General features: G+C 37.7%; 1 protein-coding gene across 2 annotated transcripts in view; it reads right to left on the bottom strand.

The window, feature by feature from the left end:
* Nucleotides 1-1,489: 1,489 nt before the first annotated feature.
* Nucleotides 1,490-21,900, bottom strand: part of Task6 (TWIK-related acid-sensitive K[+] channel 6) — a 95,901-nt gene continuing 75,490 nt past the window's right edge. Inside the window, exons 2-3 of one of the 2 annotated variants that reach the window (XR_016374367.1) lie at nucleotides 5,134-6,405; nucleotides 1,490-5,050 (exon numbers count right to left, since the gene is read on the bottom strand). Coding sequence is in view for 1 of the 2 variants with exons in the window: in XM_089851551.1 (XP_089707677.1) it covers nucleotides 5,579-6,405 (827 nt within the window). In the remaining variant the exon portion in view is untranslated. Of the gene's footprint in view, nucleotides 6,406-21,900 lie in introns of both variants that reach the window. The other variant, XM_089851551.1, reaches the window with a different exon arrangement.

The following is a 21,900-nucleotide window of genomic DNA, read 5'->3' as shown; positions in this document are numbered from 1 at the left end:
CTAAATACTTCCGTCTATTACGTTACAGGCGTTTTTAAAGTTAGGGTTATTCTTAAACCTAATTATATATTTATATATATATATATATATATTAATTGCCCTAACTAAGAAAACTACCTATGGTTATCTTTATCCGTCGTTGGTAGATGGCGTTGTTATAATTACACCCGGTACACTTTACGAGTACCACCCCTTTTGTTCGTTCGTACATCTGGTACACCTGGTACACCCGTCTCTGTAAAAATCTGCAGTTTTTTTTATAAGCGTGTTGACGATACGGATATTTGAAAAAGTTGATAATTGGGTTTGTTTACAGGGTTACGACTGTGTAATTTAAATTAGCGATAAAGATGTAACTGGCGTGATCTGGTGGGTGGTTAAAAACGGATTTAGTTTCCAAGGGATGATTTTGGATTAAACAATGAGATAGAATATATGTATTAAAGCTAGAGTCACAACGTGGGATCTCGAGATCGACGTTTCGCAATACACTTTTTGTCTCTTGCATGAATCTTTATCAAATATGGGTGGAGCCACCTGTTAATCACTCGAAGAACGTTTCTATTATCGTCTGCTGCTATAATCTGCGTAACAAGCTGTCAAGATAGTTTTTAAACTTGTTAAGTAAAATACGCGAGTTAAATAATAAAAACTCTAATTAGTCCTTTTTAATCTAATAATTAGGCCTAGATGAAATAAAAATCATAACGATGTTTCTGATTGCAAATAAGTAATAAGTAAAAGTTGTAATTAGTTCCGCTAGAGGCTCACAGATGGCGCTGTCATGTTTTGATAAACGTGCTTGATAAAAACAATGTGTTTCACGATAAGCCGATTTGAATTGTAACTCTAGGTTTAATACATATATTCTATCTCATTGGGATTAAAGATAGAATGAACTGGTCACACAACCCTTATTTTATCGAATTAAAATGATAAATAAACATCAAAATTATTAAAAAAAAATGCTTGTGAAAACATTTCCGTTAATTTTATAGAATGTTTCTAAGCTTCAAATGTTGACTTCTAAAGGCCCGTTTTCAATCAACTTTTTCCAAGCTTTTCGCTGTGGCTTTTTTGGGAAATTTTGACGGGCTTTCGAAGATAAAAAATCTTCAAAAAAATTAAAACGGAAAAGCTAAAACTCGTATCGTTTTCAAAAAAGCTTCAAATGAATAAAAAATTACAAGTGGGCGTGTTTTCATGTGTGTAGACGTCATTTTCTTTTCAAAAAAAGTCCTAAACCTGTAGCAAAACTGAACGCGCCAAAACTGTTTGAGCGGCAAAAGCTTAAAGAAAATGAGAAGCAAATATCAAACTCATTTAGATATCTGCTTCTCGAAGGTTTAAAGCCTGAAAAGACGAAAAGCTGAATTTGAAGCTTGTTTGAAAACACCAAGATTTTTTGCTTCGGCTTTCCGCTGCTACTTTTGAAGCAAAAGCTTAATTTTTGTTCAAAAAAATCTTGATTGAAAACGCGCCTTAAGCCTAAGAATTAATTATTAATGAAAACGGTGATAATATTGTGTGGTCAATTAGCGATCGACAGACACCACACGTGATTAAAAGCGCGCGTTTTTTGCTTCAAGTTTCTCTTCGTTAGGCCCGTTTTTTCAAAAAGTCGAATTAACCCTTAAATTTTGAGACTCGTTTCTCTGGTTGATTTAAATTTTGATATTAGTTAATATTTATGTTAACAAATTAACTTTCATTCGCTCAAAACTTGTATTTTGGCAGCAGTAGGAGTGTTGGCTGTGATTATGAACCAAAAATGTACGTAACGAAAAGAAACTCGTACCAAAAGGCTTGCACATTTAATCGCGGAATAAAGCACTTGTCGATCGCTAATTGGCGACATAAGTTTACCTCCGTTTTAATTAAAAATCGAGTCTTAGCATGGGTCAAGTATGTGCGTGAGGAAATTGTTTTCACGCTATAGAAAAAGCAACTCCTTATCTCCGACGGCAGCTTACTCTGCATATGCTCCATCCATTTAGGTCTCGTTGTAAAGTAGCTTTGTGCGTACTGACAAGAGACGAAAGAAATACTCATGTTCAAGATTTAAATCTCGAGATTTTAGATCCTGAAAATGAATTTTTCTATCGTCTCTTGTCAACACGCATAAAGCTACGTTACATAGAGACCTAGCTTTGCGCGTGCTGACAACCGAAGCTGTAAGAGAGTAAATACAGAATAAGCTGTCGTCGGAGATAGGGAGTTGCCTATCCCATAGCGTGAAAACCAATTTCCTCACGCACATTCTTCATTTATGTTCTTAGATTTGGAAGCCAGATTTTGAAAGTTTGAAAAATTCTATTACATTAACAGAACTGTTTTGGTATAGGCCTAGTTTATTAATGCTTTTGGGGTTATTTTATCAGAATCAATCGAATAAAAAAAGGGTTATACGATCATTTAATTCTCTTTTAAACATAATAAGGGTTATAAAGAATATGAACGAAGAATTAAAGTGAAAGTTAAGAATATTGATGAATAATTTAAACTACAAAGAAGGTTTTTGAGAAATTAAGATAATATTTTGAAAAATTAAAATGAAACTAATGGAGAATATTTGAGAAGTAATGAAATATTAAAATTATTGAAGTAAATTTACAGAGAATAATTTTGACAAATTAAAGTGAAATTTGTTGAAAAATAAAGTGTAAGTTTTAGAGAATTCTTTTGAGACAGAAAAATTAAAGAGAGATTTTCAAAATAATATTGAAAAATGAAAGCGAGAGTTTGAGAATATTTTGTAAAAATTCAAAGGAAAGTTATAGAGAATACTTTAGAAAAACAAAGGGGAGATATTGAGAATATTGTAGAAAATCTATGGAGAGAAATTGAGAATAACATTGGGAAATCAAAGAGAGAGTTAAAGAATATTTTGGAGAATTTAAGGGGAAAAATACAGAGAAACTTTTGGAGAAACCATAATGAAGGTTATAGAGAATATCTTGAGTATTGAGAAACTAAGAATTTTAGGAGAAATATTGAGAAACTGAGAAGAATTTTAAGAGAAATATTGAGAAACTGAAAAGAATTTTAAGAGAAATATTGAGAAACAGAAAAGAATTTTAAGAGAAATATTGAGAAACTGAAAAGAATTTTAAGAGAAATATTGAGAAACTGAAAAGAATTTTAAGAGAAATATTGAGAAACAGAAAAGAATTTTAAGAGAAATATTGAGAAACTGAAAAGAATTTTAAGAGAAATATTGAGAAACTGAAAATAATTTTAAGAGAAATATTGAGAAACTGTCAAGAATTTCAGAATTAATGATGTAATATTCTTGAGAATTTGAGATTTTCTAAGAGGACTATTAAGACATAATGTCAATTTTCAGCGAAAAGTTTAGAGAATATTATTGGAAAATAAAAGGAAAGATACACAGAATGCTAATGAGAATATAGCTGAGAATATTATTAAATAATGAGAAATTGAAGTCAATTTTGTTGAGAATATTATTAAAAATAACAAGATTATTAATATTAATATTGTGAAACTAAAAATAAAGATACAGAATATGTTAACGTGATAGAATTAATGAAAAATAAAGATTATGGTGGGAAGCAGTCGTACACCTTGCAGTAAACCCAATCGTCATCGTTCAAAAATTCGAGTATCGACCTATAAATGTTCCTAACTCGCCTCGTTGTCAAAATATCCAAAAAGCGTACAAATCTTCTTGTTTCATTTTTCCCTCGCTATTCTACTGTGATAAAAAATACCTATTCTTACATTATCTTCATATAATTTGTATTTGTTTGCACTGTTAGCGTCTTACCGATTACTCAAAATAACCGGTTTTAATTTTTATATCTACGTTACAAGTATGGATATTTCTTATCATTGTTGAATGTTGCTTGCAAATAATCCGATCACAAAAACCCAAGTTTTCTCCTTCGCCGCTCGCTCCCGGAATAGTTGATCTACGTATCGTGGTCCTTTTTGTGAAAGACTGGAAGAATTGGGTTATGGTATCCTTGAATTTAGTCTTTAGTCCATTTCTCTGTATTTTAGGAGACCATTGCTCCTGTGCTACAATTACTTCTTGGTTCTCTACTACTATCCTTCACATCTACATTGTATCCCAACACAGCAGATTGAAACCAAATAAACCCGTGGTAAAAACAACATCATGAATTTAAACACTATTTTCGGCTAAAAATTATTCACTAATATTTCACACATTAGCGAGCGAAGTGGTTAACAAGGATTTCTTTTCGTAGCATTTAATTAAAGCTTATCCCAAATTATTGCTTAATTAGCAAGTTAAAATAATTAAAATCAAATTAATTTAAATAATTAGAATTAATTTGATATTAAAAATTAAATAAACTTTCTAATTATAAGGCTTTGAATTAAAAATACTTGTTGCTGTCTTTAAGTTACCGTTACTCGTGTAATTACCAATTTCGGGCATACCAGTATTTGAACCATAAGTTACGCGTCCAGTCACATAGAACTCGCGGTTCTTTGTTTATTATAATTATTTACTAATTACTTTTCTTAAATATTTACAAAAATTGATTTAATTATTATCGTCTTCGTTCCGAAAACTTTAGAAACACGAGCGTTTCTTCGGAACGACTCGTTTTGGAGACGAAATGGATTTTTATTTATTTAATTTATTTAATAAATAGTTCAAAGCGAATTTGTTTACTTCTTTCATAATTTGCTCACTATTTTTTTATACGACTAAATATATAGAGTACATGTAGCGATCCTAAAATGTATCACAGTTTTCGTTCACCTGGGAACGATTCAGTTTTTATTTATTTATTTATTTATTTATTTGTTTGGGTAAATATTATTTATTCGTAAATTGTTTCTTCTTGTTTTAGGACAACTTATGTAAATATTTTTATGAATAAACGATTTTACTTAAAGTTTTTTTAACTATACGTTGGTCGCGCGAGTCTAAAATATTTTAGACGCCGGTTTAGTTAAGTTAAATGTTGATTCGCTAACCATTCCTTCGGTGTGTAATTTTCGGTTAAAACGGTGGTTGAACTAAAACAAACAGAGGCACGAGGAGGGTGAAGAACTGGAAATATTTGGACCGAATGATTAGTCAGTCGTTTCGTGTCTCGATATCCGAGGTAAGTGTAGTAATGAACTTATACAAACAATCGAGGGTTTTTGTCGAGGACATTCATTTTTTTTTGTCACATGGAATCCCGCGTCTCGCAAAAGTGGTGTCAAAACCATTAGTTTAGTTGAATTTCGGCTAGGTGGTGGTGGTCTCCAACTGGGAGGAGCGTATCTGCGTATTCGTTTAATGGTCGGGAATCTAGCCGAGCGCGCCAATTAGGTTGAATGATAACGGACGCTCCGACTCGGCGCGATGAAAACCGTATTAAGAGCCGTTGACGAGGCTCGGGCGCGCGCGACCGCGTTTGACCTCGAGGGTGTTTGGGTCAAGGGGTCGTGGCGCCATGGAAGGCCGAGGATTATTATCGATATATAAGTAGTAAGGCCGTCGCCGCCCAGAGAGCCGTTCGTGTGACGTGTCTGCGTGATGGGGGGAGAATATTACGATGGAGCGCTATGATGGCTACTAGGCGAAGGGAGGTCAGATGGAGGCTCTTTTTTGCCTAGATTCGTCTCCGGAGAAGTAGGTGTTGTTGCTGTCGGCTTGAATGGAATTGAAGAGGTCCTCCTTGGCCGGGTCGGAGTCGGCCAGGACGTGCATGGGCAGCAGGTGCGAGGACTTACTGGGCGACCTCCTGAAGGAATAGTTGCGGTTAGGAGTCCGACGATACGAATAGCAAGTACACGAGCACACCGAGACGTTATCGTCCGTGTCGGAAGCGTCGCCCGGCCCGTGTCCGGAGATGACGCTTCCGTTGGCCGTGATGACGTCGCCCTCGAGGCGAACGGCTTCCTGAGCGGCCGACTGGGCCTCGGCCTCGTCGCGACGCTCGTCCTCCGTGTTCATCGTTAAGAATCGCAGCACCAGTAGGTTCATGGCGGCCGACACGACCGACAAGCCGAACAAGATGAATACCAAACTGAAAGCGACGTATTCGGGCTTCTTTTGTAAGGCGCTTTCCTTCTGGAGCGCCACGTAGTCGCCAAAGCCGATCGTCGTCAGCGTGATGAAACAGTAGTACAGGGCGTCGAAATAGTCCCACCGCTCGAAGGTCGAAAAGGCCGCCGCGCCCGTCGTCATGACGATCGTCGACAAAATCGACACCAGGCAGATCAGGTTTGTCTCGGACACTTCCGTGTTCTTCATCTTGAAGCAGCGCTTGCAATGCTTCAGGAGAAACGCCACGAATGTGTTCAGCCGCTCACCGATGCTCTGGAACATCACTAAACCTAAGGGAATTCCTGCCAAAGCGTAGAACATGCAGAACGTCTTGCCTCCCCAAGTTGCCGGCGTTGAATGACCGTAACCTGAAACAGAACACAAAAAAAATGATATCAATACTTCAGTAACGCTTATAAAACAATAGTCAAGCCAATCCCTAAAACCAGTAGAAAGAACCGGAAGATTCACTTTTTCCAAGTCTAGAAAGAGAACGGTTAAACGGTCTTCGGATACTTTACTTTCCTTTAAGCTTCCCCATTTTCGTGCCGGGTAATATCCTGGAGTGCTATTTATTTGCAGCGTCTCTCATTCCAACCCCTTCAATATTCCAAAAGCAACTATTCCCTCTTCACCCATCAGAACAAGTTGGCCACACCTCCAATCTGCATACCCCCCGTTTAAAACCCTTCCAAACCACCCAAAAGACGACTTCATTTCAACATCTTCGAGTTCGGTGAAACTCGTTGGTTTAAGAGAAACTGTGAGAAGGTATCCATTTATTCCATTGGGTCGTTTAAAAGTCGTTTAGACTCCCAGACTCACTTCAACCCAAGAGGTTTCTGCATAAGATCTTTTTGAAAAAAAAAAAAAGACTGAAGAGTCCCAAAGAACCAGTGTTGGTAAGGACCCTCGAATATTTAACGGAGCCAAACTTTGAGATTTCAGAAGTACTGTATTCGATTATAAGAAAAAAACCGTCAGACTTGGAAAATAAAATCGTCTGTGGTTCGCCTTTTTACCTCTCCGTGTGACGTAGTCCAGGAGAGGTTCTGTAACGGCCGTGTCTGTGTGTGTGTGTGTGTCTGTGTGTCTGTCTGTGTGACCGCGTTCGCAGTTTGCGTATCGGAGCAAACGTGTTCGCCATTTCCGAACTGCTTTCACAGTCACGGAAATGGCTCCTCTACTCGAGTTCTCACACCACCATCTTCTGGTCTTTGTCCATTCGACTTGGACACCAGTCTGTACATACTGGCTTCTAATCACCACCATCTTCAGTTCTTTGTCAATCCCACATTGACACCGTCTGCACTTACACTGGCTTCCAACACCACCATCCACTGGTCTTCCGTCTATTCCACATAGACACCAATCTGTATCATTGGCTTCTACTCCATTATCATCGTTTGGTTTTAGGATATACGCGGCGATCAGCTAGGGTTACGAGAAACGTCTAGTCTCCCTAAGGTGGGATCGCCACCAAAGGTTTTCGCAATTGCGCTTTTTCCTTACTATTATAATGGAAACGAATCGTATATATACCCCAAATTTGAAAAAAGCGGGCAAGAGGGGTACCCTTCACTTTAAACGTCAATATTAGAAAAGTTTGAGAAGATAATAGGTATAACTTTATTTTAAACGATTTAACTATTATTAATGTTAATTATTGAAGATTAAAATAATTAAAAATAATTATATTTATTTAAATATTAAAGATAAACCTCTCGTGCAAAGAAAGAGATTATCATTGCCTCCTATATCTACCAAGGCCCGTGCATGCGATATATTTCCTTCATTGCCTCCTATATCTATCAAGGCCCGTGCATTGTGATATATTTCATTCATTGCCTCCTATATCTATCAAGGCCCGAGCATTGTGATATATTTCATTCATTGCCTCCTATATCTATCAAGGCCCGTGCATTGCGATATATTTTTCAAAACAACAACAAAAATGGGAAACCCCAACTCAGAAACATAATAACGTTTTTATTGGATACTTAAGTTTATATAATCTTCTTGACACGGAGAGGTAATATTTTGGTTTTCCCAACTTGTTAAATTCGGAAACGATAATAATTTAAAGGCAATGAAGTTCCAGAAACAATTTCAAATTGAAACGCCCCCTTAATAAACAATCAAATTCAAAATAAACAAACATACAATGTTCTTAGATTGAGAGAATCACAGTCTATATCTGTACTAGCTGTTACCCGCGGCGTCGCTCGCGTGTAATAAGAACTTCCATCAAAATATATGAAGAATTGGTAGATTTGACTGATTCGAGTAATAGTTTTGTAGCACCCTAGGAGCGAAGGCACTCGGCGTTGCCCGTCAGCCCCTAGGGATGCATTTTATACTACTTTTATTGCGGAAATTATCTTCCATAAAGAAGGGGTCGCCATTTAAAAAGATGGCAACAAATCGAACCCAAAGGGCCATTCAGCCCGTCTATAGGTTACAGGAAAGCAGTGTACTAAAAATTTGCGAAATCAGTTGAAACGCGCGGACTTTGCTGGATAGTGAAGATTTTTTACATTTCGGGCGCCATTTATTAAGATGGTGGCGGATTGGGGGGAATCTTTCTTAGTAGGCGCCTACTACTTATGAGTAACGTTCCTGAAAGTTTTCAGCCTTCTAGGGAAGCGGTTTGGGCTGGGTGTGATTATCAGTCAGTCAGGACTTTGATTTATATAGATATAGATTAGTAGAAGTACTGACTGACTGATATGCAACACGCAATGCAATTCGCTTTGCATAAAATGTTGAAAATTTAAGGGGACGTTTACTCTTAAGTTGTACGTACGCACTACAAAAGATTTTTCCAACCCACTTCCATTTTCACAAATGTAGACGGAAAATGTGAAAAACCTTTTTATGGTATAGAGTCTGCCTGCTTAACCGATTGCACTAAAACTATACTGGTTCCCTTTAGCCTATGGATGGACCTTATGTCATTTGGAGTTCAATTTTCCACCATCTTTTAAAATGGCGGCCAGAAGAGAGATAAAGATTTCGACGCCGGGTGCCTTCGCGTAAAGTGTCAAGGTAATCAAGGAAAACCTGAATTTAATGAATGTCACTCATTGAAACTGAATATTATTTCAAATTGTATCAACCCTATCTTTGTTTTCGGTGTGAACGAAACTTGATTAGTCGGGCGTGCGTCCATCTGGTAAGTATGTACATAGATACATCTAGTACCACCCAGAAATGTGGTCTAGCGATATAAACGAGGTCGTTTGTCAAGTGAAAACAAGGTTTTTAGTAGCGCTCATCGCAGGCGTCTGACTACCCCGCCCATCTCTTCTTCCACAACACCACCCTCAACACTTGACAAATGGAGCCGTGGTGGTGAAATGTGTATAAACAAAATGGAGTGAACGATCATAAAAATGGAAGAAAAAAAATACACCCCACAGAGCGCTTAAAGAACGTGTACTTGCTCAAGTACTGCGAATCTTTTTAGGATTCAAAATTAAGAAAAGACGAACTACTAACTGATAAATAGAAAAGAGCGATACTTCTAAAACAATTGTGACGTAACTAATGCATCTTATTTATATTTCAGAAAGTGGTTTGTTTCGTAAATTGCTTGTCCTTGCAAAGAGAATATTTGCATATTCTCTTTGGTCCTTGTGAGTTGTCACAATTCGTTATTTTCCTGATTTGATTAAGCAAGACTGAGGGAAGGTTGACATTAGAAGTGGTATAATGTATAGTTCTTATATTGAATTTCATAATTGTAAAATAGTTTAGTTTCCAAAGAAAAAAAACCATCATTCAGATATTTTTTTGTGTGGTAAAGTTCATTTTGCGTTAGAAGAAGTTTAGGCCTAATTAAACAGGAATCTTCGCGGTTTGCACTCCTTTAAAACATCCCGGACAACATAGGCACCTCTACTAGTGGCTATATGAACTACCATAAGTTTATAAGTTATGTTCTTATACTTCCTAATGCTAATACAAACTTACTGAGAGCTAGTTCGAGAACGACGAGCGAGAATTGCAGACTACACTCGGTGGTTAATTTTGAAGGACTTCCATCTTCCTATTTAGACGGTACTAAGACTTTGACAGCACCTCACCAGGCGTCGCTTTATGAGAATCTATGACGTTTAGCTTCATGACAAGCTCTCAGTAACCAGTGACAAACTTATGGAACATATCTTATGAGCTTATGGAACTACGCATGTTTGCGCTGTTTCAAGTGAATAGACCCAAACAACAATTAATCTTTTGAATTTTTATAACGGCTCAGTCTCGTTCTCGGGTTTTGAAACGAGAAATTGACAACCTGATTAGCTTAATTTTGCCATGCGCAGAACTTGTTTTACCCCAAGACTCAGAGATTTATTTCCGTCGCTAAACGGCAGATGGTACTACACTCAACTTTTATTAGTCACGTGATCCTATCCCTTAGATGGAGACGAGACCAACCCAACTTGTTTATTCGTTGGTTGGATCTATTGGGTTCAAGTGGTGGTAGTTCTGGCTCAAAATTAACTTACAATATTTCGCTCAAATTGAAGGTAGATCAATCAAGATTTATGTAACACCTGTTGTACGTCAGAGCGTTTAAGACTTTGTCTTAATAAGCTTCTGTAAGACGTTATTTACAGCGTCAGGGCTTAGCCAATCATCTTTTAATATTAAACTCGGAGGATAAGACTACGCCAGGAAATATTTTTCTTTCGGTTTTATGATATACCTTTCCAAAGAAGGACTCGCTTTTAGCAACGAACTTGTTCTTCATTTTTGTTCAGGCGAATCGCGATTCCGAAAAACCTATCATAATTTCAACCTTAAAACTTTATAACTTTTACGAACTCGTAAAAAGCGACTCGAGTGAGCCCAGGGATTCCAGCAAAGCCCACTCACGACACACCTCGAGTCTTAAGCCAAAGCTCTTCATTGAAGGAATTAACTAAGGATGGTTTTCTTCTTTCTAAAGACTGGTTTTCACTGCGTGGAAATTAAAAAAAACCGAGCGAGAACCTGCCACTAACTGTTGGCCAAACATGAGCGCCAACTTTCTGCAGCCTGGATTGAATAACCTGATGAATGATGCAACGTCTAGACATAAGTATTATGATATATTTTTAATTACTACTAAGTCTAGAGCAGACTAAATTCATTTGTTAGACTACTTAAAGTGTTAGTGACATAATTTTCGTCATCCACAAGCTTAAAATGCGAAAAACTCCTTGAAAAATCTAGTTTATTATGATAAGTTTACATTTTTATTTGGTTTCGTTGCAATTTATAAAATTTCCATTATTGTGTTTGAAAAAGGCCTTGTTTCGTTTGATGACGTAGTAAGGAGAAATTTCTCTCTAGATGTCGATCACGTGACGCGACCGTTAGTGTCGTCGCGTTAAGCCTATTTTATTTAGATTCGCGCGGCATTAGTAGACTGGGGCGCTCGCCAAAAATCTTCTGCGCAAATTTGCTTTTGCCCCCCAAATTTCAAGTTATCGAGGTGTTTTTTCTGTGTTTTCCCTCATATTTAAATATTGATCAAACATATTTTTGGAATCAGAAGAGCTTAAACTCCCAAAAAAGTAAGCTTTTCTTTAGATTTGAGATAATTTTTAAACAACGTCGCCATTCCTTTAAGAATATATTTAATTGATGTTGATTTTATTATATGGTTTTTCTTTCTTTATACTAAAATTATTATTGTAGTACAATTATAAGTTATTATTATTATTACTTTCCTTATGCAGTATCTATATTTAAAGCCCAACATATTTTACAGTAAGGCCGATAGATGGCGAGCGCGAGTTTTGAAATTATAAGCCACTCCCATCAAAACGTAGTCGAGGATGGGTAGTGATTTGCTAAGTTCAACGTTCTTCTTACATAAATCCGTTTTTGGTATAATGTTATGTTAGCTGACCTTTTCTTTTTAGACAATCCTATAACCACATTGCTTCGACTACTGCGCATCTTCTTTTGATATTTCCTCCATGTGTGTAAGGGTATCTTATTTAAATTTGAATATGTATATTTTTTTATTTAAGAAAAATAAGCCCAACGGCTTTCATACGTCAAATACATTTTTCGTAAGGAATTTAATAAGCTGATAAATATGGTCAGAAATGTTTTAAATCCTTTTTCCCTCGAGGCAAGAAAAAGTATTGCTTTTAACTTGAACCAGGCAACGCCGGGTAGCGTACGTACCTAGTCTACGATACACGTTTAATTTTGTAAATTAAGAGGCGATAAAGGAGGAGGTGTTTGGCCTAGATATACCTTATAATAGCCTGCATGCCTTATCTCATCTCCGGAGGGATTTTGTTCAGCAAACCCTTGTTCGTAAAAACAGTTTTGTAGCTGTATTTTGGTACACGATATTAAAAAGCTTTGTGTTCAAAATTTAGAGAAAAAAAGAGACGGGTTAGGCCTACCAGTAATCTCCGGTCAATCTGGCGGCTTATCCAAACATATATCTATATTTTTACGTACGTTCATAAGATATGTTCCATAAGTTTGTCACTGGTAACTTAGAAACTGGAGCTTGTAATTTTGAAGTGATTGAGGTTGGTCATAGATTCGAGGTAAAGCGACCCCTGGTGAGGCACTGTTAAAGGCTTAGTACAGGCTAAATAGGAGCTAGATGGAAGTCCTGCAAAATTAACCACTGAGTGTAGTCTGTAATTCTCGCTTCCGTCGTTCTCGAACTAGCTCGAGCTGTAAGTCTCTCAATAGCATTACGAAGTATGGGTAGTGTTATACTTATGGAACAAATATTATAAACTTATGCTACAGTAAAAGTTGGTAGTATTTTCACCCCAAAAGCTTCTAATAAAACCTGTGTACAGAGTATTTTAATCAATTTACAAAGTATTAATGTCGGTGGAAACGCACAGACTTGATTCCGATTGTAAAATTAAACAAGACATTCATAAAATTTAACAACTAGAACGCCAACTAATGCCTTTCTTTGCGTTCAGTTTTCACAGCTCTATACAGGATATGTCTGAGAAACTCTGCCTTAAATTATAGTGTTACTAATTTAAGGGGTTACTTGGGTCAAACTGATTGGAAATTGCCAGCGAAAATGGGTTCTACAACATTTTTAATTACGTAGACATGGGCTCCCAAACATAGCTTGGCCCCTACAACAATAAAATTGCCATACATATGGACTAGTCTTCAGTCAACAGACATTATTGAACCTCTATCTAGTAGAAGTGTATGTACTATTAAATAGGTAGAAGTCTGCGTGCGTTGATAAACTAGAGCTGATTACATCACATGTGTGAATATTTCCTTTGTTTTAGGGGTAAAAATTTCCTCACATGCTATATGTAAATAAATGTTGTAGACTTCATGTTCCTTAACCCTTTCCTTTAAATTCAAAGATAAGAACGTGCCATTTAATTTATCACAGACTCATCATAAACACCCTATAAACATATACGAAGATCACAGTTTCTTATCACAATGTAAGCACTCTATTTACAATTCACGTAAAAAATATCTACAACCCAATTGCATACTTGAAGTAAGTTAATCGCTAATATTTTTAAGTAGAAAAAATAGGAGACGAGGGTAGCGTATAGCTTCTGGCGAAACATAAGAAAGAACTTCTGGAGTAAATGCTAAAAATACAACGGACTATTTTAAGAAACAGCAGAAGATAAAGGAAGATTCGGAGCAGAACGGAAACCGCTTTGGTACGTTGGGTGCCTTGCTCACTCTTCGAGAGTCCCGAAATAGCGGCAATAAAAGATTACTCTTCGAAGACAGAATGAGATTGAAACAGAAATACAGACAGAGAGACGACATGCAGCTATCTACCCGAGCATCCCATAAACACACACAAAGAGCTAGTATTTTAAAAGGCCCTTCAAATTATCAGCCAAAAGAGATGAAAGTCCCGAAAACAATTTTCGTGCAATTATTTTAATGAAGACACTTTAAACGGCCGCCTAGCTGCTGCTTAATGAAATTCAAGTTTTAAATTCATTCTGTTAATTAGGGCGAAAAATACAACGCATTATCGTTGCGAGCACTAGCTTGACTGGAGGCGCAAAAGAGGGTGTGACATGCTCGGCAGCAGCAAAAGTTACCCATCATGGATTAACTAACACTAGGGATTGTTCACTAACTGTGTTTCACATGTATTGCTATCGCCAGATACATGTTCCGAATTATTCCTTGATTCCCCTCTTCATTCCCCAAAATTTGTTGGACCAAAACGGATGTAGATATAGCGCCATCTCTAGGCAAAATAAATCGTTTTTTCGGATTTTAAAGATGGTGGCGCCCAATTTAGGCTGGATTTTGATTTTGACGTCATAGGACACGTGATGTTTGGTCCAATTTTCTTATAACTTCCTGTTAAGGATAGTAGTTGCTGATAGGGGCGTTTGGATCATGCATACTTTATCTTTTAGGGGCGTTTGGATCATGCATACTTTATCTTTTAGGGGCGTTTGGATCATGCATACTTTATCTTTTAGGGGCGTTTGGATCATGCATACTTTATCTTTTAGGGGCGTTTGGATCATGCATACTTTATCTTTTAGGGGAACGAACAATCCCTAGCGGTAGTTAATCCATGTACCCACTATGCTTTAGTTTACTTGGGCCCTAGATTGCAGCGCCATCTATCGCAACCCTCAGATTTTAGCCACATCGTATGTGTGAACATTAAAAAAAGTTTCGCTATTTTGTCCACTAGATGCCACCTGAGGAGTAGGCCCATGCTAACGCAAAGCATGCTGGGTGTTTTAAACAGCCAACCCAAGGTGCAAAACCTCTCTGTAATGGCTATAGGCTTTTCACCTCCAGCTTTTCCCCCAGGATACTAAGGCCTGTTTTCACTGGGCGAAAAAGACCTTCAGAGGAGTGTGCAAAAAATATATTACGTTCAATATTTCGGAAAGGAAGCGAATTTACGTGGCAATGCACAGAATTTAAGTTCTATCTTTCCCAACGCGAAATAGTACTTAACCAATCACTGAAGGTCTTTTGGTGGCGCTTTTAATAGCCTCCCGCTGGCGTTGCCCCTTAGACTGAGAAATAACCTAATATGGCTGCCTCCCCACTGTTTGTTGGTCTCTCTGCAAGTAATTAAGTATTAGCTACTTTCTATCGCCAGCTTTCTAAATCAAAATATTTTCATTTGCTGGTACAAGTAAGTATATTCAGAAGTAAGATAAGGGACTAGAAGTATCGAGGTACCCTAATTCTTCACTTGGCGAAAGTGATTAAATATTCTTGATAACGCATCAACGGTTGGCCCTCTGGTAGCGGTTTCTGAATTTTCCCTCCAAAACGTGAGACGCTCTCGGGTGGTGGTAGATGGGGGCCGAACTAGATTCAAGCACCCGCTTCGTCCGTTGAAGAAAAAAGGATAGGAAATTTTATGGAACTCGACCAATTTTTTTCTCTCTAGTGTAGGTGCGATGGAAGCGGCGAACAAAATCCTCAAATTTGTTCACTAGTGCCAGGATCTATTACCACCAATGCTAGAGCACTTTACTTCTAGTCCCTAATCTTACTTCTGGTATATTTTATTGTCTTTGCCCTATCCATTTTCTCGTCCTTTGTCGCCGTGTTTTAAGAATCCAAGTGCCGCCACTTGTCTAGCCCGCCGAGGTTTAAGCTATAGGACTAAGGAGAGTGTCTCAGTAGAGACAGAGTGTGAGAGAAACACTCAAAACTCTAATAATAGGATCCTTTCTTTCTTCTCTTTGAGCATCGTTATTTCAAAAATCGATGATCTCTTGCACCCCAGCAACCCTTCTATATAGTCAGTGTGCTTATGTCAAGAACTCGTGTTCGATCGTTTTACACTTTCACGTTGCTATAATTTGTATCAGAGAAATGTGCAAAAATGGGCGAAACATGAAAAAGAAAGGACTCTAGCGTACAAATTGAAGTCTTAAATTTACTTGAACAAGTTGGGAAACCAAAATTAACCTCTCCGAGTCGAGCCGCAATTAAGAGGTTTTTCTTAAAAAATTAAATTAAAATAATTGATATTAATTATTTTAATCGACACTAATATACCTTAATTCTAGTGAAATAGTCTTATGAAACTTTATTCCTAAAACTATTTTAAACATAGCTATTGTTGACGTTTGAATTCAAGTGTATGCCTCTTTAACAATTTTTGGAAATTTAGGGTATATAAGGCGATTGATTCACAATAAATGATAAGAAAACCCGCAATAGCATGAACCTTTGGTGGAAGCCCTGCCATTGGGAAGCAAAACATTTCTCGGAACCCTAGCCGATCGCCGCGTAAATCTTAACACTAACGATGGGAGTAGAATCCAAAGATTGCTTTGTGCGAACACGTTTTCTCCGATTTGACAGCTGCGAACGCAGATACAGACACACAGACACATCCAATGTAATACCTCTCCGTGACGTTATCGTCACTCGGAGAGGTAAAAATTAAATTCATTGTGTTTTACTTATGTATTATCATAATTCCTAACCGAATTTAACCAAACTGAACGGTTGGTATCAAAAACTTGAGAGGAAGGTTAAGGTGGTTTGGAGATCGAGTTCTTCTCAAAGACGGGTTGAGGCGAACCCCTAGCCATTAAGGCTGTTAGGAACGTTGTATTCTATGGATATGCAACATTTTGAATTTATGATTGACCCCTAATTAAGAAAAGTTTAAGTGAAGTTGAAAGTTGCAAACGTAGCAAGTTTCTAAAAGACAATTTCACACACATATTCGATATGTCTACATCAAAAACTGACCCAAATCATTTCCAATATTAACATTGCCCTAGCGTTAATAATATCAACTATTCAGTATGTTAATCAAATTGAGAAATTACGAATTGTGATGGCGCATATAGAACAAAGAGCACACGGACTATCTAAAAAACTCTCGGCTAGTCACTCGGGTAACGAGGGCTGTGTCTATAACAGTATTTTTGCTCAAAGTCAACCATTCGAAATTTAGGGATATGCCTACATATACGTTCGACATAAATTCCCAAGATATGTTCCACAAGTTTGTCACTGGTTACAAACTGGAGCTTCTCATGATGTGAGTGAGGTAGGTCATAGATTCGAGGTAAAGCGACGCCTGGTGAGGCGCTGTCAAAGGCTTAGTACAGACTAAATAGGAGCTAGATGGAAGTCCTGCAAAATTAACCACCACCGAGTGTAGTCTGCAATTCTCGAACTAGCTCGAGCTGTAAGTCTCTCAGTAGCATTACGAAGTATAGGTGTTGTCATACTTACGGCGGAACAAATCTTATTAACTTATGGTACAACCCAAAAGCTCGAGGTTCACTCTCCCCCATACCATCAATTTTGACTATACGTATAATTCGTGACATTAAATAAGGTTTTAAGGGTACCTTTAAAACTAAAATGTTTAACTCGATTTATCTTGGTTGAGAAATGATATTTGGCCTAATTTCGTTACTCGCTGTCAAGAATAATTTAAGACAATTTCTAAAGGTAAGGCTTGCAGCATTGCGGGCGTCGCAGTGTTCCGTTTAATTGTTAGACATTAGGACGCGATGGGAGTGGCTTTCTTAGGCGAAATTACGAGTATTATCAAGAGTAAATTAACAAGCCGGAGTGTGGAGCTTTAATACTGGTCAGTAAACTCTGATGGCAATTGTAGATTAGACCATTACATTATTGACATGGGTGAAGAGGCATGAATTAACTAACGCTTGGGATTGTTCACTAACCGTGTTTCCCCATGTATTTCTATCGCCAACTTCATGTTCCGAATTATTCCTTGATTCCTCTCTTCATTCCCCCAATTTATTGGACCAAAACGGATGTAGATATAGCGCCATCTCTAGGCAAAATAAACCGTTTTTGCGGATTTTAGAGATGGCGGTGCGCAATTTTAGGCGGGATTTTATTTTTGACGTCATAGAACACGTGATATTTGGTCTAATTTTCTTATAACTTCCTGTTAGGGATAGTAGCTGCTGCTAGGGGGTGTTTAGAACATGCATACTTTATATTTTAGGTGGAGCGAACAATTTCTAACGTTAGTTAATCCATGACGTAGGGGTTCGCCAAGAAGCACCGCTAGAGGCAGTGCAAGTGGGCTAGTCTCCCGCTATGGCTCCATCGAGTCGAAAGGAACCCCTCCACCCCTGCGTGATTGTTTCTCTACAAGTAATAAAAGGAATGGTCTATTGGAGATAATTTAGTGTTGGAATTTTTCATTGTTACAACATTCAGGAGCAGAAATTGTAGACGTATGAAAAATTAAGACTAATATCAAGAGTAAATTGAGCAAAGGAGTGTGAAGCTACAATACGGGTCAGTAAACACGGATTGAAACGATTTAGGAGTCAGGGTTGTAATCATTTCAATGATTTCAGTTTGGGTGTATCGACGATAATATCCAACGGTTAGCGATTATAGATTTAACAGTGCAATAACAGTTGTGGTCAGACTCATAGTTCCAGTCTTTTAGTACTCCTAGGCTTCTGTCGCTTCGAGATTCTAGCAAATATTCCAACCGATATCTCATTCACAATGTCTCTTGGCCCCAGATGCGCGTTACGTCAATGGAACGTTCTATTAAATACTTGCCGAGAAACCAACGCACAGGGGAAGGGCCACCATATTAGCAGACTTCTCTAGGGCCAAGAGGCAACGCCAGATGTAGCTCGCGTTCGCCACACGTGGGGGGGGGGGGTAGTCGACTTCTTGGCGCGAGGGAACTAGCCCAATATGGCGTCTTGGCCCCTGTGCTGTTTGCTTTTCCTATGGCATTACAGGAATAGTCCATAGTATCCATAGCTCGGTGTTTCCAAAGGCGGTGTCGTTTAAACAGAGTTAAGCTTGATATGCGGATAAATTTTTAAATGTGATTAATCGTAAAATAGGGTTCATAGCAGAATTTACTCTTGGTAACACCAGCCTACGTACCAGCAGGTTTTATTCTTACTGGTGGCTATAATTTAGATCGAGTCGTTGAGCAATTCTCTCATTTCGCCCATGGTCTCATTTCTACAAAATTCTAATTATTTAAAAAGCGGAAGACATCTAGGCGATGGAGGGGTAAATTTATCCCCCTTTGCTACGATATATTTTTTGTAATCGATAATTACCCTGGACAGGATTCTAGGAAAATTCCATGTTTACCGAACAGGGAAAACATGTGGGGCTCAAAGACCCTAATGCAATTAAGACTAACGAATTGAGTAGGGTCAAAAGTTCATAAGATATGTTCCATAAGTTTGTCATTGGTTACAAACAGGAGTTTGTCATGAAGTGAGGGAGGTAGGTCATAGATTCAGGGTAAAGCGACCTCTGGTGAGGCGTTATCAAAGGCTTAGTACAGACTAAATAGGAAGATGGGAGTCCTGCAAAACCGAGTATAGTAAATTCTCGCTTGTCATTCTCGAACTAGCTTGCAGTAAGTCTCTAGCATTACGAAGTATAGGTTGTGTCATACTTATGGAAGATATCTTATAAACTTATGGTAAGGTTTATATTGCCCATACGTTCTTTACACATTAATTTTGCTTCTGTCAGAGTTAGGCCGGGGTAACGCAGAAAGCACCATGAGCTTCAAGAAGTCACACAATCGATAATTTTAAACGCAATAGTATTAGTCCATTTAAGTGCCACAGATTTCTCAAGAACCTCGTGGCCTTTCCCGTGGGAAAAATATGATCACGTGATCGGCTGCCATTTATGGAGAGAAGATTTATTTCGTCATAGCTAACTCGATCACGTCCCTGAGCGCTTGGGATGTGTGTCTTTGGAAATTTATTATCGTCTGCTTCATAGTTGAGACATGATTGAACTAGAGGGCGCAATTTTAAAAATGACAGGATCTATGCCATATTCTTTGAATTTTGATTATAGATAGTTTTCACACATGGAGGATTCATACCATTTACACTTGGTATAAAAGAAACTAAAACTTAGTTTGGGTTTTGCTGTACTGCCGACGGACAATTGGTATGAAAAAATTCAGAGCAATGACATCGAGTTTAAAGCTACAAAAAAATTAAGATCTGATTTCACGAATAGCAGTGTCGTAGCACTAAAATGAAAGTTATGCCAGTTATAATACATAACCATGTTTCAGTTTTCTGACGTTTTTGGGGGTTTTGCAATATCTTTCATTAAAAATCCTGCAGAATTATTTGTACATCAACTCAAAGTACTTTAATTTTTCGCATATATAACCATGATTTTCATCAAGTTCAATAATGAGAATAGAGAAGCTGGGTATTGTTATTATATAAAAAATTATTCTATGCATCCCATCATCTTTAAATACATCTTTAATATCCATTTCTGAGTAAAAGTAAGAAAATCTAGCTGCCGGAAATTGCACGCAGGGTCGGTTATAATACAATTCCATTTTACCAGCAAGTTTCCGCTTTTCCACGAAAAAAGATCTCTTACAAAATAGCTTTTAAATATTCCACTATCCAATTCCAGGGATATTTCCCCAAAGAGAAACCAATGTCTTGGTGAACGCAAAATAGATACATATCTTCCAACAAGCCACGAAGTTAAACTATGTTCCAAAAAGAGTGGTAGGTCCCAAGAACCGAGGTTTCTAAGAGCAATTTTGCAGTCCAAAATGACATTTTTAAAACAATTGACACCCTAAAAAAAGTTACAATCATTGAAGTTTTTTCGGAACTTAAAATTGAATAAGCTATACTGAAAAAACTAAGATTATTTTAAATAAGGGTTCTTAAGCACAAAACTCTAATCAAAACATGTAAACGGCGACCAGGGCCGGAAATTAGCAAAATATCTTATAGGACATGTGTCCGGTGAACCCCCTGGAAAATTTATTGGGCATTGTCCACTGGCGTGTGCATAAATACTGTCGCATCATCATAGTCAAGCTATCAAAATTTCAGAAAATTTATTAGCCAAAATGTCCAGTGACCCCTTAGTTTTAAAAAAATTATGGGACATTTTAAAATTTTATTGGACAATGTCCAGTGACCTGTGCTTATTTCTGGCCTTGACGGCGACCCCTAAGGTCAAATGTCGCAGAATATTTTCTATTAGAAAACGCCGTAAGAATCCACAGTACTTAGGAAGACCGCCAGACATTTCCCGTGTATTCTTCACCATTTTCTAACGTCACACTGGGCCTGAGCTGAAAGCTTATCATGAAATAACGTAAGTGAAACGTCATAGATTCTCGTAGAGCAAAGCTTGGCGAAGGCTTAGTTTAGTTTTAATAAGGCCATAAGTTAGTCTCTAATTACTGAGAGATTGTCATGAAGTGACGTAAGCCATAGATTCTCGTAAAGCGACGCCTGGTGAGGTGCTGTCAATGGCTTAGTACAGACTAAATAGGAAGATGGACTGCAAAACTAACCGAGTGTAGTCAATTCTCGCTTGTCGTTCTTGAACTAGCTCTCTATTAGTCTCTAGCATTACGAGGTATAGATTATGTCATACTTATGGAATATATCACTTATAAACTTATGTAAACGCTATAGATATTTATAGAAACCAATAGTACGCGCAAGAATCCAAAAAAAGCAGATTAATTGTTGAGGAAATGAAGCCCCTTAATGGTGGAATTAAGAGATACTCTATATGTGCATCACGGTTAGCTCAAATCTAAGCCATTAATACCAGTTGACCGCTCCAAGCCAAACAACCTTAATTAGAGATGTCAAATGATTAAAGCCCACATCGTTTCGATCTACACACCTTGTCGATCTCTTCCCCATTTGCGGAATCTCCAGAATCATCTTTAACGAATCAAGATAATGGTTTTATCAGACTAATTTTAGGAACGGTTGTACGTAACATCTACCGCAAAAAAAACCCTCTCTGAGTGACGATGACGTCACGGAGAGGTATTATACTGGACGTATGTGTGTGTGTGTGTCTGTCCATCACCGCGT

The sequence above is a fragment of the Phalangium opilio genome, unplaced genomic scaffold (assembly GCF_054372755.1).
Source record: "Phalangium opilio isolate 3A_F unplaced genomic scaffold, DU_Popi_V2 ptg000105l_1, whole genome shotgun sequence".
Lineage (NCBI taxonomy): Eukaryota > Metazoa > Arthropoda > Arachnida > Opiliones > Phalangiidae > Phalangium > Phalangium opilio.
This window is presented reverse-complemented; position numbering and strand designations above follow the sequence as displayed.